At 31.4% G+C, this 19138-nt stretch overlaps 2 protein-coding genes across 4 annotated transcripts; both read left to right on the plus strand.

Annotated features, from left to right (window-relative positions):
• Window positions 1-2863: 2863 nt before the first annotated feature.
• On the plus strand, window positions 2864-5790 carry LOC115702894 (uncharacterized). 3 transcript variants are annotated; one of them, XR_004008982.2, is made up of 5 exons: window positions 2865-3022; window positions 3522-4189; window positions 4307-4489; window positions 4714-4809; window positions 5010-5790. XR_004008982.2 is itself a non-coding variant. In XM_030630347.2 (4 exons), exons 2-4 carry the CDS (start codon window positions 3530-3532, stop codon window positions 4741-4743), a joined length of 873 nt encoding a protein of 290 aa, XP_030486207.2. In that variant the 5' UTR covers window positions 2864-3022; window positions 3522-3529; the 3' UTR covers window positions 4744-5748. The 3 variants fall into 3 exon arrangements, 1 of the variants encoding a protein (XP_030486207.2); XR_004008983.2 differs by having other exon boundaries at window positions 5027-5790; XM_030630347.2 differs by having other exon boundaries at window positions 2864-3022; window positions 4714-5748.
• A 2331-nt stretch (window positions 5791-8121) lies between these two features.
• Window positions 8122-18811, plus strand: LOC115702893 (transportin-1). The gene is made up of 29 exons (XM_030630346.2): window positions 8122-8522; window positions 9237-9524; window positions 9753-9842; window positions 10035-10112; window positions 10198-10278; window positions 10480-10530; window positions 10774-10859; window positions 10937-11003; window positions 11106-11162; window positions 11258-11287; window positions 11402-11461; window positions 11621-11734; window positions 11995-12108; window positions 12573-12671; window positions 12934-13059; window positions 13159-13233; window positions 13464-13535; window positions 13655-13765; window positions 14047-14130; window positions 15064-15171; window positions 15566-15667; window positions 15863-15925; window positions 16017-16091; window positions 16577-16648; window positions 16751-16875; window positions 16956-17007; window positions 17618-17686; window positions 17776-17835; window positions 17975-18811. Exons 1-29 carry the CDS (start codon window positions 8325-8327, stop codon window positions 18056-18058), a joined length of 2691 nt encoding a protein of 896 aa, XP_030486206.2. The 5' UTR covers window positions 8122-8324; the 3' UTR covers window positions 18059-18811.
• Window positions 18812-19138: the final 327 nt, after the last annotated feature.

Here is a 19138-nt window from a genome sequence, read left to right on the forward strand (position 1 = left end):
CCTATAGAAAATTGCCATTTTTTTTGGTACTTTTTAAATAAATTTCTAATTTTAAAGTACAAATAAATTGTTTCAATTAAAATGAACTTGAAAATCACAAAAAAATAAATAAATAAATAAATAATTACAATTACATGTTTAATAACTAAAATAATATTACCATAATGTTAGTTCATTAATAAATTTTCACATAAAGCTATTAATATCATTCAACATAATTTCTTTCAACAAAAAAAAAAAGTTCAATATATCAAAATATGTCAATTATGGTCGTTGATTTATAAAATGTGCCAACATATAGAACCTTCGCCTAACAAAGGATATTTTAAATAATAAATATTATATATATTAAAATAATTTAATTTTTTAGAAAATATATATAATCTTAAAATATTTAAATAAATTATTTTTATACGAAAGAGTAGATGAATTATTAAATAAAAAATTATTTTATGAATTTTACTTTATGTTTTATTTCGTACTTACATATCGTGTCTTGTACTAAGAAATTTGTATTTTCGTGTAGTTTTCATGCTTTCTGTATGCCATGTTCAAGTTCATATTTTTCGTGTCGTGATTGGGCTCATATTTATTCGTTTCATGCTAGGTCTAAGCTTATATTTTTTCGTGCCGATTTCGTACCGTACCAAAAAACTCGGTTCGAATGTACAACTTTAATCAAAATTAGAATACTCAATGAAATAAATGAATCGGAAGATCGAGAAGATAATGCATTCTTGAATTTTTTTCTATATAGGAAAAAGCATCACAATCAGTATAACATATAATTATATATTATTTATTTTAAATATAGCATTATTTTTGAAATATGATAAGATTTTTTCTCTATTTATATAGTGAGAAAACATGGTAAAATTTATGATTCAATTAATGTGGGACAAAATAAGTTTATTACTATCTCTCATCAACACAATTTATCATCAAACCAAAAAGTATATAAAATTAATTTTGAAAATTTAGACGTTTTATTTTCATTTATTAGGAATAAATAAGATTACTAAAAAAGTTTAGAATGAAATGGAGATTTCCAACTATAATTTTTAAAAATAGGTAGAAGTGTTGGCAACATATTGTTTAGACTTAAAAGATATGCTACATAAGATGGTTAAATTAATGACCAAAAAATTGACTTATGTTTTAAAGAGGTTGTGACTGTCTTTAGATTTCTAAAGTTCTCTAAATTTATTCAAGTAAATAACTAAGATTTGCTTGATTATTTTCAAGATTTAGTAATTAGATAAATGTTACATTTGATGCTATTTAATCTATAAAAAAATAAAACAATTCAAGACTTGTTAATTTCGAACTCATTAAGCAATCTAAGAGAAAGCTTAGAATAATTTTTTTGGATAGCAATTTACAATTTGTGTTGAGTCCTTGTGTTAATCATTTTGGCTATCTCAATTAAATGACTTGATGATCTCTAAAATCATTTGTTTTTATTCTAATTTATTCAATATTCACTAGGGCTGTACAGAAATTTTCGTAAACCGCCCAACCCGAATAACCCGACTAAACCAAACCGACAAAACCGAAAAAAAATACAAACCGACATAACTTGACAAAATTCTAAACCGCCCAATCTGTAAATTGGGCGGGTTGAATTTTGACCCAAACCGCCCAATGAACATGGCAAACCGATTTAACCCGATTAAGAGTTTTTTTTTTTTTTTTATATATTATATATTATATAATATATAATAATATATAATATATATTAAAAAAAACCCAATCCCTAAATTGAATTTAGATTTGGAATATTATGTATTTAATGTTATTAATTTTTATTTTAGTTGAATGCGAAAAAAAAAAAAAAAAAAAAAAAAAAAAAAAAAAAACCTCCTAATTCGGTTTGGGCGGGTTAACCCGCCCAACCCGCCCAACCCGTCGGTCGGGTCCAGAATTTTTTTTTTTTAAATTGGGCAGTTTGCATGCAGAATTTTATAATCCGATCTTTATGTTGGGTTGGAAAATATATAGTATAAACCGACTAAACCGACCGATGTACAGCCCTAATATTCACTACCTTTGTTGTAGAATAGATTACAATCATATTGATTCTAGCTAGGTGTGTTCTTAGTGCGGACTATTTTTTCAAACTAAAATACATATAAAGTGAAATAACTAATTAAAAAACTAACTAAATAATATAAAAAAAAATACCTGTATTACAAAAAAAAAAAAAAAAATACTAAAACTGCCATATTTTTGTAAGACATTAGTATTTGTTGTAATTATATATGCAAATTTCTCTAAAAAATTGTAATTCTTTCCTTTGATAATAATAATTATAAAAAATATAATTTGTTGTATAAATACGTAATTTATTGAGTTTAATTCTAATAAATATTTGAATTCAAAAAAGGATTATTTAATATATACTATAAAAAAAATTATAAAAATACAATTATACAGAATTATAAATATTTTTACAATTTTTTTTACAAAATATACAGTATTTTTAAGCTCCGTCCTCGGCATAGGCATGTTAATCATGTGCTTAGGGCCTACATAGTCCAGGGGCAAAAAAATTTCCTTTTAAAATCAGATATCTTTTTTTACTAATTTCAAAAAATACCACTTTTTTTTTTAGCCTAAAATATATTTTTTTCTATGATTTACTATATTTCAGGCTATTTTGATGTATTTTTTTTATTATACTCTTGTTAATTTATTATTTATTTTTTTATTATTTGTATGTCAATTTTTATTGTTGTTTTGATATTATTTTTCGATTACTTTTATTTTTTTTAAAGAAAATTGTAAAAATATATAAAAAAAATTAAACTTAAAAATATAATTTTTTTTAAAAAAAATTGCTTTTTCTAATTATCCCTATTTTTAATGTAAAATTATATTTTCCTTAAGAAAAAAATTATTCCATCGCCTCTCACCGGTCGCAGATCGTCGAAACCAACAAGCTCCACCAACCCAAAGCTTCGTCTCCCTCTTCCCCTTTCGACCAAGCCTACATCCTCATCTTCAGCAACAGCACCTCAAGGTTCGCTCTCTCTCTCTCTTGATCTGTTCTGTTCTGTCTGTATCTTTCTCTCCTATCGAAAACGCAACGCAGCACCCAAAATCTTAACTCAATTTTGATTTAGGAATGTTCAAGCGTAGCATAGGAGGTTTCATCATATGTTTAATTAGTATTAAGGTTTGAGTTTAAAGATTTTGTTGATTGGGCAGGATATTTGAGGTCTGAAATTTGAAATTTTGGTTGGAGTTTCTGTTCTTGTTGTATTATTAGGTTTTAAACTTCTTATATAGTTAATTTGAAATGATCAAATGAAACTGATGCTTCTTTCAATTTGTATTTCTGATTTGAAATGAATATGAATTCTATACATATTGATATTTCCTTGTGATTTTGTTTTTCCCTTTGATTTGTTTGTTCTTCTGCAATTAACCAAGTAACCTTAATATGATAATTCTGTTTATGTTTTGACTGAACATTGTAGACTATTCTAATTTGCTGCATTTTTTTTTCTAATTTTCAGCATTAGATATGGATGTTGATATAGATCACTATACCATTCTTGGGCTACCAACTGGTGAGGATGGTGCTAAGCTTACAGAGAAAGAGATATCGAAGGCGTATAAAGTACAGGCTTTAGTTTTGCATCCAGACAAGAATCGAGATGATCCGAAAGCACATGACAAGTTCCAGAGGCTAAAGTCCTCATATGAGATATTGAAGGATGAGAAGGCCAGGAAATTGTTTGATGATCTTTTGAAGGTTAAGCAAGAGCAGCAACGGCGTCATTCTGAACGCGATTCCAAGAGAAGGAAGATGGTTTCTGATCTTGAGGAAAGAGAAAGAGCTGCTTTTGCTGTTGATCCTGCTGCAGAGAAGCGAGAGAAAGAGGAGAGAATTCTTAAGGAACTTAAAGAGCAGGTTGCAAGGATACGTGAAATGCATGCAAATAAGGGAAAAGCTTCAATGTCGAAGACTGACACGAGGGGAGTTAGTGAAGAGACTGCCAATACTGGCGGCGTGCTGTTGGATAAGAAGAGGATACTTAAGGTTTCGTGGGAGAAATTCGGTGAGGGTTACACGGCCGAGAGGTTGAGAGAATTGTTCTCAAGATTTGGTGATGTTGAAGATGTTGTCATGAAGAAGAAAAGAGGCTCTGCACTTGTTATGATGGCTAGTGAAGATGCAGCTGTAAGTAACTAAGAGTATACTATTGCATCATAATTTATTAGGGTTAATAGTTCTTGAACAGCTTATTTGGTTGTATTGTAATTTGTAAATACTCATGTTATGTGTTATTTTTAATAGGTTGCTGCCACAGGCACAGTGAGTGGAGATATCTCTAACCCGTTGCTAGTTTTACCCTATCAACCAGCTACCCCGGCGAAGATTCCAACTCTTCAAAAACCCGCCGAAACTGAAAGATTGAATCATCTCTTTGGAGCTGGCTTCCAAGATTTTGAGAATTCTGTTTTGGAGAAACTTCGAAAGGTTTGACATAGTTTTTCAATAATCTGTGATTGTAATCTGAATTGCACTCTGAATGAGAATTTTAATTACAAGTTTAGTTTTCCACTTCATTTCACTATAATGCTGTAATTCCAATAAATAAATGCACAAGGAAAATACTTTTCCTAAGCATGCTTTATGTTTTTATGTTATTCGTTCAATATTCATGTTCTGTTTCTTAACTTGTGATCTCTTTTGTTGAATAGGCTGCAGAAAAGCAGAAAAATCAGAAGTAGAAGCATTGTTTCGGGAGGAAGTTTTAGAATCATTCAACGACACGAGTTTCCTGAATTCAGATTCGGGTAAATGTTCCTTACTAACGCTTATTTATGTGACTTTCAATCTCGATCATATATTCGTTTTCCTTCTAGGCAAGTGCTCATATTGTTGTACTCAGAAAGAGCATCATACAATGCTTAATTGTTATCTCAAATACAGACTGAAATCATCTATAAATCACATTGGTTTTTATATTTGTTTCCATCTTTTTTTTCTTTCTCAGAATCTATTACGTTACAGGTTCGTTGTGCATGTGATGGTGTTGGGAGCATCATTACTCTAAACCGTGTTTGGGGGATTAAAGCATTTTTGCATGGAAAGTCCAATTGGGGATTTGAAAATATTGGTGTCACCCTAATGATTTTGGCGTGATTATTAAGCTTAAGAGTTTCAGATTAGCAACACCCGCATGCTCCGTTAGTGGTGCCCTAGTCTTTCTATTGGGATTCTCAAAATGAAAATTCGCACTTATGTGGTTATTTACCTTTAGAGTTTTTGCGGCTAAACCCTCTCAATTATCATTTTATTTGCACTTAACCGTTTAAGTTCAAATTTTGATGGCAAAATCTTCCAAACTACAGAACTATTAGTAAATTTAAAGTGTCATCTACTTATGTGTAAGTACGTTTATATTGATAAAACCGGGTGACACTTTAAACTTACTAATAGTTTAGTAGTTTGAATGGTTTTATTGCTAAAATTTAAACTTAGAAAGTTAACTGCAAGTAAAATTATAGTTAAGAGAATTTAGCTGTTAAAAGCTTTTTACCCTTATGAACTTGCTTTGTCTCATCTTGAAAAAAGGGTTCGATTACTTAGGCATGGCTTTCTCAACTGTTATTTTAAGGCTAGCGTGCAAATCATGTACATTTACAATATAAAAGGGCATGTTTGGCTTTGCCCAAAAAAAAGTACATAAGAAGAGAGAGAAAATACTAGTATTGATATGGTCAATAATCATATATTATTATCTTTAGTAATAACAAAAAGGGTTTTGAAGAGAACATAAGTTTGAACTTTGATCGAATAATTGCAATGTTCATAACTTTATATACGTGTTTCATGTTTTGTAAATAGCTGTCATCCACCAAGAAATTTGTGATCTATATTTGGTATTTTATATTCCAAGGAAGGAAATGATGGGTTAGATTTAGAAAGATGAATATGAAGACACAACATAAAGAAACAAGCTTAGGGAATATTTTAGGGTACAAAAAGGGAAACCATTGAAATGAATACCTAATAACAAAACCTATGATCTCATATCAATGTCTTCTTCTTATTGTATGAGATGAAGTTGAACATCCTATTTTAAAATATATAAACTAAAATGATTAGATGACACTTGTAGATCTAGTAACAATGAACACTCTTATCATTTTCTCTATTCTATTCTTTAAAATATATTTCATTAAAATTATATATATTTTTTTTTATTTTTCCTCACATTTTTACATTATACCATTCATGTTTCTTTAATTTTTTTTGTATATCATTTAAATATTATATTTTATTTATATAAACAAAAAATAATTAAATTGAATGAAAAAAATAGAAAAAGAAGAGAGAAATTATTAAAATAACATTAAAAAAATAAATAATGTTTCTCTACAAGTAGAAAAACATGTAAAATTTTAAATTATTTTAACTTACTTAATGGAGCACAATTTTAACAAATATATATATTTTTTATTTTCTTACTTTTTGAGTTATTTTGAAAGTATTGTTGTAAGTGCTCTAACAATCAAATAATTTAGATACAAAATAAATTATCATCATTCATTTAAAAGTACTTATCTCTCCTCATGACCATCACTCTAATACAAATGCGAGTCTCAATAATTCAATGCTAGAAAAACATTTTTTTTTTCTAGTATTAGTTAGTATATATTTATATGTAGTAAAACAAACATAGCATTATTCTTTAATAAGAGGGTAATTAAGCCATATCTCATATTAAATTAAGTAAAACCAAAAAGATATATTTATGGTAAAATAACTTACTCAAGTCTTTTAAACAACTAATACTTCATTAGAGGATGTTTGACACTATAACTTAAAAAACTAGGAGAAAAATGTATCAATTCACATATGATGATTTATTTTTACATTAACATGAGGTTTCTATTTTATTTGAAAAACAAAACAACAAGAGTAAATACAAAAAGAATTTGGAAAGAGAAAATAGCATAGCATTAATTATAATATAATTTGAATTCATCTTATTATAAATGTTATTTTTTTTTATGCATAAAACTAGATTTAGATTGTCTTTAAAAAACAAAATCAAAAACAAAAACAAAACAATGTTAAGAATCTTAAGATTGTGTCAAATTATAATGCATTACATGGTTATAGCTATAATCTATCTAATAGTACTATACATATTCTAAAAATATAAAGAAATTCAATATCGAATCATACATATTTGTATTTAATATTAATAAATAATATTCAAAATAAATGGTCATACATACATCTCTCAATTATTTTATTATTTAATATTGTGTGTTTAAAAATCTATATATAATAATGGTAATAATAAATCAATGAAATAAATATTCTTTGCTCAAGAAAAAAAATTCATTGTTAAAAGACAACAATAATCGAAACTACGATATTTTTTTTTTAACATAATTGAATTTCATAATTATTTTGTTTTTAAAATATAAATTTGTATCCAATCAAAAAAATAAATTAGAGATTTTTATTCTTAAATTTATAGCTAAAGAAGGTTATTTTTCTTTCTGACCATGACCTGCTGACTTTCGCTTAGTATACGTGCATATTTAATATTGTGGTTCAATTTTTGCTATTGTGATTAATCTTATCTCTAAGTCATGATTTTGAGTGTTTTAGTCATGTTGTTTTATTTAGTTTCGTTGTTAGTTTTTCGATGACTCGCCATCAAATCACTCTTAATGGATGTGAATAACAAGTTCTCAACGACTGAAAGAGTTGTTAGTAGTGCAATTACTTACCTTACACATCGAGTACTCAAACTAGTTGCAATAACTTTTACTATTGTATCTCCTAAACAGTATATAAAACTGAATATAAGTGTTCTCTGCAACTGCAAGGTTGTTAATAGTGCAGTTTTTTTTGTCACAATCCGAGAATGAGATGGATGATTATTTGACTCATTTTTCTTAGTTCTAATTATAATCGTGTCTCCAATAGAAAAATGTTTTAATTGAATTGGATGATATTATTTTAACCAATTGTTATTAATAAAATTGCATGATTTATTATAAAATGAAAAATAAATAAATAAAAAAGAAATTTCATTAATCAATAATAATAATAATAAAAAAAACTAATAATTGTTTTATTTTGTTTGGGGCGTTTTTCATCTAATTTTATATAACAGCAGAGATCGTCTTCTTCGCCTCCTCCTCTCTTAGCCCACCAAAACCTCACGCAACCCTCGCTTTCTCTCACTTCACTTGGGTTTCTCGCTCTTCCACCATAGATTCCGATAACCTTGACTGCTATTGTATCAGGAATCTTTCAGCCAAAAAGTTATATTTGAATAGTTATGGCGGCGGCGGCGGCGGCGAGTGCCCAGTGGCAACCTAAAGAAGAAGGATTCACGGAGATCTGTGGGCTTTTGGAGCAACAAATTTCTCATTCCTCTACTTCTGCTGATAAGTCTCAGATATGGCAACAGCTTCAGCACTATTCTCAGTTCCCTGATTTCAACAACTATCTTGCTTTCATTATCGCACGGGCTGAGGTACTGTGATGAACAATTTTATTTTTGTGCAATTTTTTTAGTTTCTGATTTGTTGATATGGATACGATGAGATTTGTGATTATTGGGAGATTGGGAATTTGTTTTCAGTTTTTTTATTTTTTTTTTGTGTGGGTAATGTGTTTTATTTAGAATTTGAGGGTTTTTGTATTGGAGAGTAATGATTTTGCTTGGATTGTGAGTTTTTATCATTAAGGGAGAATAGTGACTTAAAATGTTTCTGTTTCTGGATTGGTTAATCTGGTTGATTGTTGGAATGTTTTTTTACATGACATTTATGGTCGTTTATGGTTTTGGGTCTGATGGAAAATCTGGGATTCGTACTTTATTGAATTCTTATAATCGTGCTTTGGTTGATGTAGTGGAACTTTTGTGCGATCCAAAGAATATTAAACTGGAGAAATTGGTTATTGTTGATTCTTGCAACATACTCGTGACTATTAACTGCATTGTATGCTTCGTTGCTTGATGTGATTTTCATCACGATATTTTGTGTGGAACAGTGAACTAGAATAGTAGAGGGAGACTACCCTTATGGCTTTTTGATTGAAAGCACTCTAAATAAAAATAATTTTGTCTTGATAGTATTGAATCTTATTCTGGTGGCTTGTTTGAAATTCAATGTACTAGCATCTTTTAACTATTCCTGAAATCATTTCCTGGTTGTCAATTAACATAATGTGCTGATTTAAACAGGGTAAATCAGCGGATGTTCGGCAAGCTGCAGGTTTGCTTTTAAAGAATAACCTTCGGTCTGCGTATAAGGCTATGATTCCTGCTTACCAGCAATATATAAAGTCAGAGCTGTTACCCTGCTTGGGAGCAGCAGATAGGAACATTAGGTCAACAGTTGGAACAATTGTAAGTGCTGTTGTTCAACTAGGAGGAGTAGCTGGATGGCCTGAGTTATTGCAAGCTCTTGTCACTTGCTTAGACAGCAATGATATTAATCATATGGAAGGTGCTATGGATGCATTATCCAAGGTATTTCTTTTGTTCCAGAGTCAAATGATTATTAACCTTTTGGTCTCTTCATATATATGGGGGTTTCATTGTACAATGTAACGTTAGAGGTCTTTTGCACTCTTACAAAATTTAATGTAGCCTATACACAATAGGTATTAGGATACATGTAGTTCAAATGTATTTCAATCAAGACCACTAATCAAAATTCAAAATTATTCGATACATCAATGGTGTGCTTTGATGCAGATTTGTGAGGATATTCCTCAAGAGCTTGATGCAGATATACCTGGTTTAGCTGAACGTCCTATCAACATATTTCTCCCTAGATTGTTTAAGGTTTGGCATAACTTTTTAAAGCTGTTAAAATTTTATTTTCTTGCATATGACTTTAATAATTTTATTTTCTTGTATATGACTATATATGCATGCTATGCTGTTGTGAAAAAATATCTTTTATAATAGATTTTTTACTTTTTATTATATTTTTCTGTGTCCTTGGGTTAATAAATATGACATTTCTTTATACAGCTTTTCCAGTCACCACATTCCTCACTGAGAAAGCTTTCCTTGGGTTCAGTGAATCAATACATTATGTTGATGCCAGCCGTAAGTTATTGTCAAACTTGTTCTTGTCACAAAAGTTATTTGCTTCTTTGGATTCTTCTAATTATTGTGAACTAATGTCTTGCAGGCCTTATATGCATCTATGGATCAATATCTTCAAGGCCTGTTTGTACTTTCAAATGACACTGTCTCAGAAGTGCGAAAATTGGTTAGTATTTTTCTTGCATTTTATTTCCCATCAGTAAATCATATTGTCTTATTTTCTTTGAATATTTCCATTTTTGGCTCAAAATGTAAAAAGCTTTGTAACCAATCCATAGAGTTTGTCAGTTGCTACATTGTATTTCTATCATGATTGTTATTGTTATTATACTCTCACCCATGCTTTATGTAACTTTATTTCAAACAGGTTTGCTCAGCATTCGTGCAGCTAATTGAAGTCCGCCCGTCTTTCTTAGAGGTGAGATATTTTAAATTTTTAATTTTGCTATAAGTCTGTACATTTTGAATCATTCTGCATGTCCTCTCACACATCTTTTTATTTGATGTTGCTGTCCTTTTTCTGGTCTTTGTCTTTTGGAACCCGCTGTAATAATTTACCCTTTAAAATGTGTGCTGAATCTGAGATTTCTGCATCCTTCTATAAAAAAAATATTTATTATTGTGTCCTGTTCTTGATGATGTGTTTTTTTTTGAGCTGCAGCCACATCTAAAGAATGTAATTGAGTATATGTTGCAAGTTAACAAGGACACTGATGAAGAGGTGGCTCTTGAAGCTTGTGAATTCTGGTAATGTTGTGAGTTCTAGAGAACAAGATCTGAATTCAATCTTACCAAGTAGCTTAATTATTGGGCTTCCTTAACAGGTCTGCATATTGTGAAGCTCAGTTACCCCCAGAGAACTTAAGGGAGTACTTGCCCCGGCTAATTCCGGTATAGAATACCATCGACAAGATTTTAATTGATCAATCATTTTTCCACTGGAGCTTTTGAGTTTTGATTGCTTTTGTCATATAACATTTTAACCATTTGTAGGTGCTATTGTCTAACATGATTTATGATGATGATGATGAGTCACTTATTGATGCTGAGGTACTTTGCTAAGGTTTTTCTATATTTTTTATTTTGGTCTTTATAATTGAATTCAGTTTTCCTTAATAATTTGAGGCATTGATTAATTGTTGCAGGAGGATGAGTCTGTACCAGATCGTGAACAGGTTGGAACCTTTATTTTTATTTTTGAATACTTAATATTAATTAGAGGTTTGACTCCAATATTTAAATTCTTGATAAAATAAGTCCTTCACCTCTGCTTTACTTTTGCACTACAGGATATCAAACCTCGTTTCCATTCGTCACGGTTTCATGGCTCAGAGGGTGCAGAAGACGATGTATGTCACACTAACATCTTTTATCTTACTGATAATTCTAATTTTATATATGCCACATATTCACATAAGTACATTTCAATATTTGGATTGCTGTTGGCTTAATTTACTAAGAAAGCTTTTGCTGACAAGTTTATCTTTTGACAATTGGTTCAATAATAGGATGATGATATTGTCAATGTATGGAATTTACGCAAATGCAGCGCTGCTGCTTTAGATATCCTTTCAAATATGTTTGGCGACGAGATTCTTCCTACATTGATGCCTTTAGTTCAGGTAATACAATTATTGAGTATCGAAGGTTAAAATTGATTCCCAAGACTTTTTCTTTCTTCACTCCATCTTCTCGCTGCAAATAAAATGAACTAAGATAAACCTGTGTAGCTAGATCTTAAGGTTGTTAGAAAGTTACTTGATTCACCTAGTGAGAGAAAGACTAAATCACCTGTTTTTAACTTTTTATAAAATAATATTACTTACTCTGTTCACTAAAGAAATCTGTTTCAAATGTGTTTTCACCACTTAAATTTTTGCAGACCAACTTGTCTAACAGTGGGGATGAAGCATGGAAAGAGAGGGAAGCTGCTGTTTTGGCTCTTGGTGCCATAGCTGAGGGTTGCATCACTGGACTTTATCCACATTTGTCGGAGGTAATGTTTAATCAACTTGTTTTGATTTGGTAACCTCGAAACCTAAGAGGGGTAATAGAAATGATCAGGCATTTAGCTTACTCCCATGAAGTGTAAGGCTTTAGGCCATTCTGAGCACCTCATTATTATAGTTTCTTATTCCCAAACTGTTCAGACAGATAGCCATAGTTTCAATGTTGGGTCCACTAACTGAATTTGAGAGTTTTATGGGTTTGTTACTAAAAAAAGAGTATTTTTTTCACGATTCATGATTATAATATTTTCTAGTACTATAAAATCCTTCTTTCATGTTTCGGAAGATGTTTTGCTTATAAGTCAGTAAAACTTTTGAACCAATTAAGTTTTTTTTGCTTTTGTAGATGATTTTCAAAGATTTTATGTTGTTATGAATGTATTATTTCATACTGTTCTCTTGTTGATACATAATGGCAAATACTATATTGAACTTTTTTCACGTTCTACAGATTGTTGCGTTTCTAATCCCTTTATTAGATGACAAGTTTCCTCTTATACGGAGTATATCTTGTTGGACTCTTTCTCGTTTCAGTAAATTCATTGTTCAGGTATAATTCATGTCAATTTCCTACTTTCTTGTCCATTGTAAAATTTTACATTATTGTAATGTTTTTCTATTTAGACATTCCTTTGGCAGGTTATTAAGAATCTATAAATGGTTAGAAGTTAGTGCTGGTATATGAGATGTTTAAGAATCTAGAAATGATTAGTAGTTAGTGTTGGTATTTGGTTAATGAACACAGCTCTTTGCAGTAATTGCAGAGATTAATGACTTAGATTATAGCTAACAAACTTTTCTTTTTTATTCAGGGTGTGGGACACCAAACGGGTTATGAGCAATTCGACAAGGTTCTTCTTGGCCTCCTTAGAAGAATACTGGACACTAACAAGCGAGTTCAGGAAGCTGCTTGTTCAGCCTTTGCTACACTTGAAGAGGTTCTTGCTATAAAAATGAAGTTTAATCATTCACCAAATGCTGTTATGAAAATTGTAAAATGAGCTTATTTAGCTCTAATGTTTCTTTATCGATTGTAGGAGGCTTCTGAAGAATTGGTACCAAGGTTAGAGATAATTTTGCAGCACCTCATGTGTGCTTATGGAAAATATCAGGTTATTCCTTGGCCTTAAATCATTTGCTTTATTATGATATTACGAATGAAATGCAATGCAATGCAACGCCAACCATATCTCTAATTATTGCTTTTTTATTCTTGCATTCATATTCTTTTGAAAAACTTTCACGGGTTTTACAAGAAAAATGAACACTTGCTTTCATGGGAAAAATGAATGGAATTTCTAACTGTCTTTTGGTTTTTTTGACACTCTATCAATAATCTCAGAGGCGGAACCTCAGAATTGTATACGATGCAATTGGGACTCTAGCTGATGCTGTTGGTATGGAGCTAAATAAGGTAGCTTCATTATGCTAAAAATCGCCATGGCCAAGTAGAGTTTGCTTTTTTATGTGGAAGGCCACAAGGCTCATTTTTTACTAACTTATTTCCCTCCTGTTTGTCTCCGCACTTTACAGCCTGCTTATCTTGAAATTCTGATGCCACCCTTGATCGCAAAATGGCAACAACTTTCAAATGCAGACAAAGATCTATTTCCACTTCTTGAATGCTTCACATCTATATCACAGGCATGCTGCTCTTGTTTTTTAGTGTCTATAGTAGTTGTTTTAATGTTTGGAATCCGTTTACAATGTTAGTTTTCACTCTTATCTTTTTCTTCTTGTACACCTTTTATTACTTTTTGGACTGTATTTCATCAGTTAAAGAAATATTCTATTGGGGAACTATTTGGCATGAATTTCTAAATTTGCATTATCTTTATAATGTTCTGAGAGTTTTCAGGATGATAGTTTGGCAATGACTTGTAATTGTATATAAATTTGAGTAAAAGAAACATTTCTTTTTTCAGGCATTGGGTGCTGGATTTTCTTCATTCGCAGAGCCAGTATTTCAGAGGTGCATAAACATCATTCAGACTCAACAGTTGGCAAAGGTGGGTAGAAATCCTTTATCCTTTAAAAACTAAGTATTTGATTACTTACTTTGTTAGAGTGTTTACCCATCCACCGGTTTTAACCAGCTAAATGTTCTCATTATAGCTCTTTTGACTTTTAATACTTATTTCCTAGCGATACTATAGCCATTGTAATAGCGACCAAAAGTTATGGATCTTTTTCAAACTGAGATGTCTATTCAGCAGTTATCCTTGCCATAGCAAGTATCTTTCAAACTTATAAATTGTCCTAGGCCAACATTCTTTACATCATAACTTTTCAAGCATAGCTGCTTTTATTTGGGAAAAAAAATTGTAATTGGAAGCTATAAATTCTTATGACTGTTTCTGGATTGTGGATTTTGCCGAGGAAAAAAAATTATGACGGATATTACTAGAGAAAAAATGAGGATAATAATTGCTCAAATTTTCAATAAATTCCATTTTCAAACGTCCATAGAATCCTTTTTTATTGTTTCTTTAAATTATTTTTTTCTATGTTCATCGGAATGTAAACAAAATAAATTGAAATTTGGGTTCGAACGGAGGATTGCTATTGATGTCAACGCAGTTTTCAGCTATAAAAAGCTTTTGAAGTTTTAATATTCTATGCTTCTGCTATTTTGTTGGAGAAACTTTGGGAGATCTGCCCATGAGAACTTTCAAGAACATGCTTTGAATTTTAGATCTTGTTGATTTTCTATCTTTGTAGTATTTTGGATGCTAACACTTTCTCTAGTTAGCGGTTACATTCCTGTGCACACTTGACACCCACTAAAAAGAAAAATATGAAACCTTAGCTCCATCCCTCTTTCATCACTGAGCTAGCTTCAGAGGTTCTATGCATATTTCTTAAAATTGTTGAAATCCTACACATAACTCTTGGTTCAACTTGCAAGTATCCTTAAAGCATGCTGTAAATGGATATTGCAGGCAGATCCTGTTGCAGCTGGGACCCAGTATGATAAAGAGTTCATTGTATGCTCGGTTGACCTTCTCTCAGGACTTGCAGAAGGTCTTGGCAGTGGGATAGAGAGTTTGGTAGTCTTCTTTGCTCATTACATTTTCTGTTTAATACATATGACTATTTTCTGTGGCCTCCTGGATGAGATACTATCCTTTCTAATAACATTTTCTTTAGCTTTTAAAATGCTAATATAAATACATATCTCTTGAACTATTCTTGTTTCTGTTGTGAAATGAGATATTCAATTAGGGACTCTGAACTATTTTCGTCCCTGTCGTGAGATATTCAATTAGTGACTCTTTTCTCAGTTTTTTACTTGTGGTGATGAAATGCTCATTATATTATTTGTATCTTACAAGGCATGGCTAATATTTATCAAACACACTCGATGTCTCATAAAGTAAGATGAGTTGATTATAGTTTATAGGTTGTACTTGCTCACTTTCAAAGGATGGTTTTTATTTCCAGATTTCAAAAAGTAACTTGATCGACCTACTGTTGCAATCATGCATGGATGAGGCTTCTGATGTCAGACAAAGTGCATTTGCACTACTTGGTGACCTTGCTAGGGTAAGTTTACTAACATAATTAGATAACAAACTTCTTAGGTTAGATCTCATTTTATCTTTCAACGTTTCAGCAGAATGCAAGTTTTTTTTAGTCAATGGTGGAGCTGTGTCTCTGAAGCAGAACATTCGAGCTGTGGAAGTATTTTATGCTTCTTTATATTTTTGCTCTGCTTGATGTTCTTTATGATTTTATTAGGTTTGTCCTATTCATTTGAGACCTCGTTTGCCAGAATTTCTCGAGGTTGCAGCAAAGCAACTGGTACGTGAAACTTAGCACATGATTCTTTATAGTAATTTGGACATCCCTTTTTATAAAGGAGACTGCTTAAACTTGCATTGTTGATTTTCAGAGCACTCCTAAGATAAAAGAGACCGTTTCAGTTGCGAATAATGCATGTTGGGCAATTGGAGAATTAGCAGTCAAGGTATGCCTTTTGGATGCAATATTGATATTTGGGAACACTCTTTTTGCACTATAGCTGCCTACCTGCTATGCTGCTAGGCAAAACACAGCTTTATTTTTTGTTGTAAATATGTGTCTTCACTTTTTCTTGGTCTCATGGAACCTTTCCTTGTTCACCGTTGTTCTTTTGTGCTGAACTAAATTTGATTGACACAACACTTGCTCAGCTTTCCTGTTCTATCAATATCTATGATTCTAAAACCGTCTTTATCTCACATTCATGTCTTTTACAATGGTGACAATTGTACCTGGTGTTGAACCTCACATGGTTTCCGAGTTTTTTGAATTTGCTATCTATAGCATGTTTGCATTTTTTGCCTAATTGCATTCTGACCTTATGAATCACGTTATGTTTCTGAATTAAGGCTATGAGCAGTACATGAACTTTTGCATTGAGCTAGAATAGTTCCTTGATATAATCATCACTAAAGTAACATTCATTTGCAGGTGCGTCAAGAAATTTCTCCAGTTGTAATGACAATTATTTCATGCTTAGTCCCCATTCTCAAACATCCTGAGGTGATTGCAACTTTTTTTTACTTTTCTTTTGAAGAATACTTCTGATTGTATGTTCTTCTGAAGGATGAATCATTCGTAATTGTAATTGTTAATACCGTTCAGGGGCTTAATAGGTCACTTATTGAGAATTGTGCAATCACACTCGGTAGGCTTGCATGGGTTTGTCCAGATATTGTGTCTCCACATATCGAGCATTTCATGCAATCATGGTGTATTGCTTTATCGATGTAAGTTCTTTTGAAACCCCTATTATATATTTGATTTATGTTTGTGCGTAATCCCTCACAAACAATTAACTCTGTGGCAGTATACGTGATGATATTGAAAAAGAGGATGCATTCCGAGGTCTATGCGCAGTGGTATGCTTCTACACCCTCGGAAATTCTTTTAAGATTTCGTCAATTGTAACTTACGCCTGTAAACTACAAGGGTTGACTCGGCAAATGTTTAAATAGGGGTTTAGATTATCTAATTAAAGATATCAGTTAGACTTATGGGAAACAGCTAGAGAGTTATAAAAGTTGGAAAAACAATGGTCTAAAATAGAATCCGGAACTATAAATTTGTTACCTCAAAATGGCTTAAGTATATGCATAGGGGTGCACCCATTTTGGAAAATGATATTAAATCATACCATTGACCAGCCGCATTAGAGAGTAGTCGAGGGAAACATACAAGTAATCTTGGGAACCTAAAAAGAGACTGCTATAAATGTGTGTTATTATTCCTATTATTTGTGAAAGATTTGCAGAGTAGATTCTAGCAAGTGTAGGCTAGCCTAATAAGCTGAACCAAATAATTTATTTGTAATTGTAACTGTATTTGTATGTGTATCCATTTTTTTTGGTGTGCGTATGAGTAATTTCTAATCCGTAAAAGATTATTTGTACACACATTGCAATAATCCCTTTATCAAAAAACAGTCATCAAGTTTGTAATATTCTTGTTTTGGGGTACATTGTTTTTCAGGTTAAGGCAAATCCATCAGGAGCAATAAATTCACTTGTTGCTATGTGCCAAGCTATTGCAAGTTGGCATGTAAGAATTACACAACATTTGTTTTATTATCTTACTTGTGCTTAGTTTAATTCACAGGGCTAATGCTTTGGGTTATTATTTGTGTGTAGGAAATAAGAAGTGAAGAGCTCCACAATGAAGTTTGCCAGGTGTTACACGGATATAAGCAGGTATAGATTGGAATCTGATAAGACTTGTTTTCCGATTTGGTGTTGATTATGTCAATCTTTCACTCGTGATGAGTGTTGAACAAAGTAATTCAAATGCTTACAATCAATGACTTTATTATTGTGTTTCCTTGTTTTGCAGATGCTGGTCAATGGAGCATGGGACCAATGTATGTCTGTTTTGGAGCCGCCAGTAAAGGAGAGACTATCAAAATATCAAGTTTAGCACCACTCTCCTCTCATGCGTTTTTCTCTGCTTCCTCTGTGCTCTTCAGAGTTGTGTGTCTGGATCGACTTTGTTGATCATTTTGTGACTGACTGTCCAGTAATATTGTGGTCATGATCCTTTTTGAGCAAAGATCAATTTTGGTCCCCAGTATGTTTTGGGAGAAAACTTAGCCACCGACACTATCTCGAAGCTTGAATTGGTTTGCACCTCTTCACATGTTATAACATGGTTCAAAGGAACATTATATTGGTAGAGTGAAGCAGCTCAGAGTTGGTACAGGGGTACGGTGTACAGAGGCGGTGTGGCTTTCTGAGCTTTGAGAGTGTTTTTGTTCTTGGAGTCTTGTAGTTGGGAGGGTAAAGAAACAGCCCAATCAGGTATTGAAATCATTATTTTTTTTTTTTTTAAATATAGGCAGAAAGAGGATGTCTCAGTCAATTGTGGGAATCATCATTTTTCATTTAGATTTGGAATTTTTACTTATTTACAACCATTTTAGAGAATAGGGTTTGTGTCTTATTTCCACAGATTTTGTACAATCGGTTTTGACATGATTTACTTCAATATTCTAATGTTCCATATATAGCTCAATTTTAAGGAATGTAGTCTATTTGAGATTGAGATTGACAATGACAATATTGCTGTTAAAAGCCAGCAGCAAGTTTGGGGAGTGAGCAATAAATTACTTTGTAATCTCATCATATATATTTTTTTTCTTTAAGGTTATCATGTTTGGATACAAGTGTTTTTGGATTCAAGTGAGTTTTCCTTTTTCTCTCCTAAATTTTAGGTTTGGATATAAATGAGCTTTTCAAGAGCTCTCCAATTAGCTTATCTACTTTATTTTTCAAAATATCATTACTCTATTTCACTATTTTATTGCCAAAAGAAAATACTATATTTCACTATTTTAGTTCAAAATTTAATGTAGATCATATGCCATTTTTTTTTAAAAAAAAAATTGATTAATTTTTAGGTTTTACTTTTGTATTACTTTTTCATTTTCTTGCAGCAGCTAGATCCCCAACTTTTACTTTTTTGGCTTACATAATTGGGAACCCAATGCCATATATCAAT

This window comes from Cannabis sativa, chromosome X, assembly GCF_029168945.1.
Source record: "Cannabis sativa cultivar Pink pepper isolate KNU-18-1 chromosome X, ASM2916894v1, whole genome shotgun sequence".
NCBI lineage: Eukaryota > Viridiplantae > Streptophyta > Magnoliopsida > Rosales > Cannabaceae > Cannabis > Cannabis sativa.

Excerpts from the sequence above, each read along its gene's own strand:
- LOC115702894 (XM_030630347.2), top strand. The coding sequence starts at position 3,530 with ATGGATGTTGATATAGATCACTATACCATTCTTGGGCTACCAACTGGT. Across the intron at positions 4,190-4,306 it reads TGGCTAGTGAAGATGCAGCT|GTTGCTGCCACAGGCACAGT; the intron begins GTAAGTAACTAA and ends TATTTTTAATAG. Across the intron at positions 4,490-4,713 it reads TTTTGGAGAAACTTCGAAAG|GCTGCAGAAAAGCAGAAAAA; the intron begins GTTTGACATAGT and ends TTTGTTGAATAG.
- LOC115702893 (XM_030630346.2), top strand. The coding sequence starts at position 8,325 with ATGGCGGCGGCGGCGGCGGCGAGTGCCCAGTGGCAACCTAAAGAAGAA. Across the intron at positions 10,113-10,197 it reads ACATTATGTTGATGCCAGCC|GCCTTATATGCATCTATGGA; the intron begins GTAAGTTATTGT and ends AATGTCTTGCAG. Across the intron at positions 16,649-16,750 it reads CCATTCTCAAACATCCTGAG|GGGCTTAATAGGTCACTTAT; the intron begins GTGATTGCAACT and ends AATACCGTTCAG.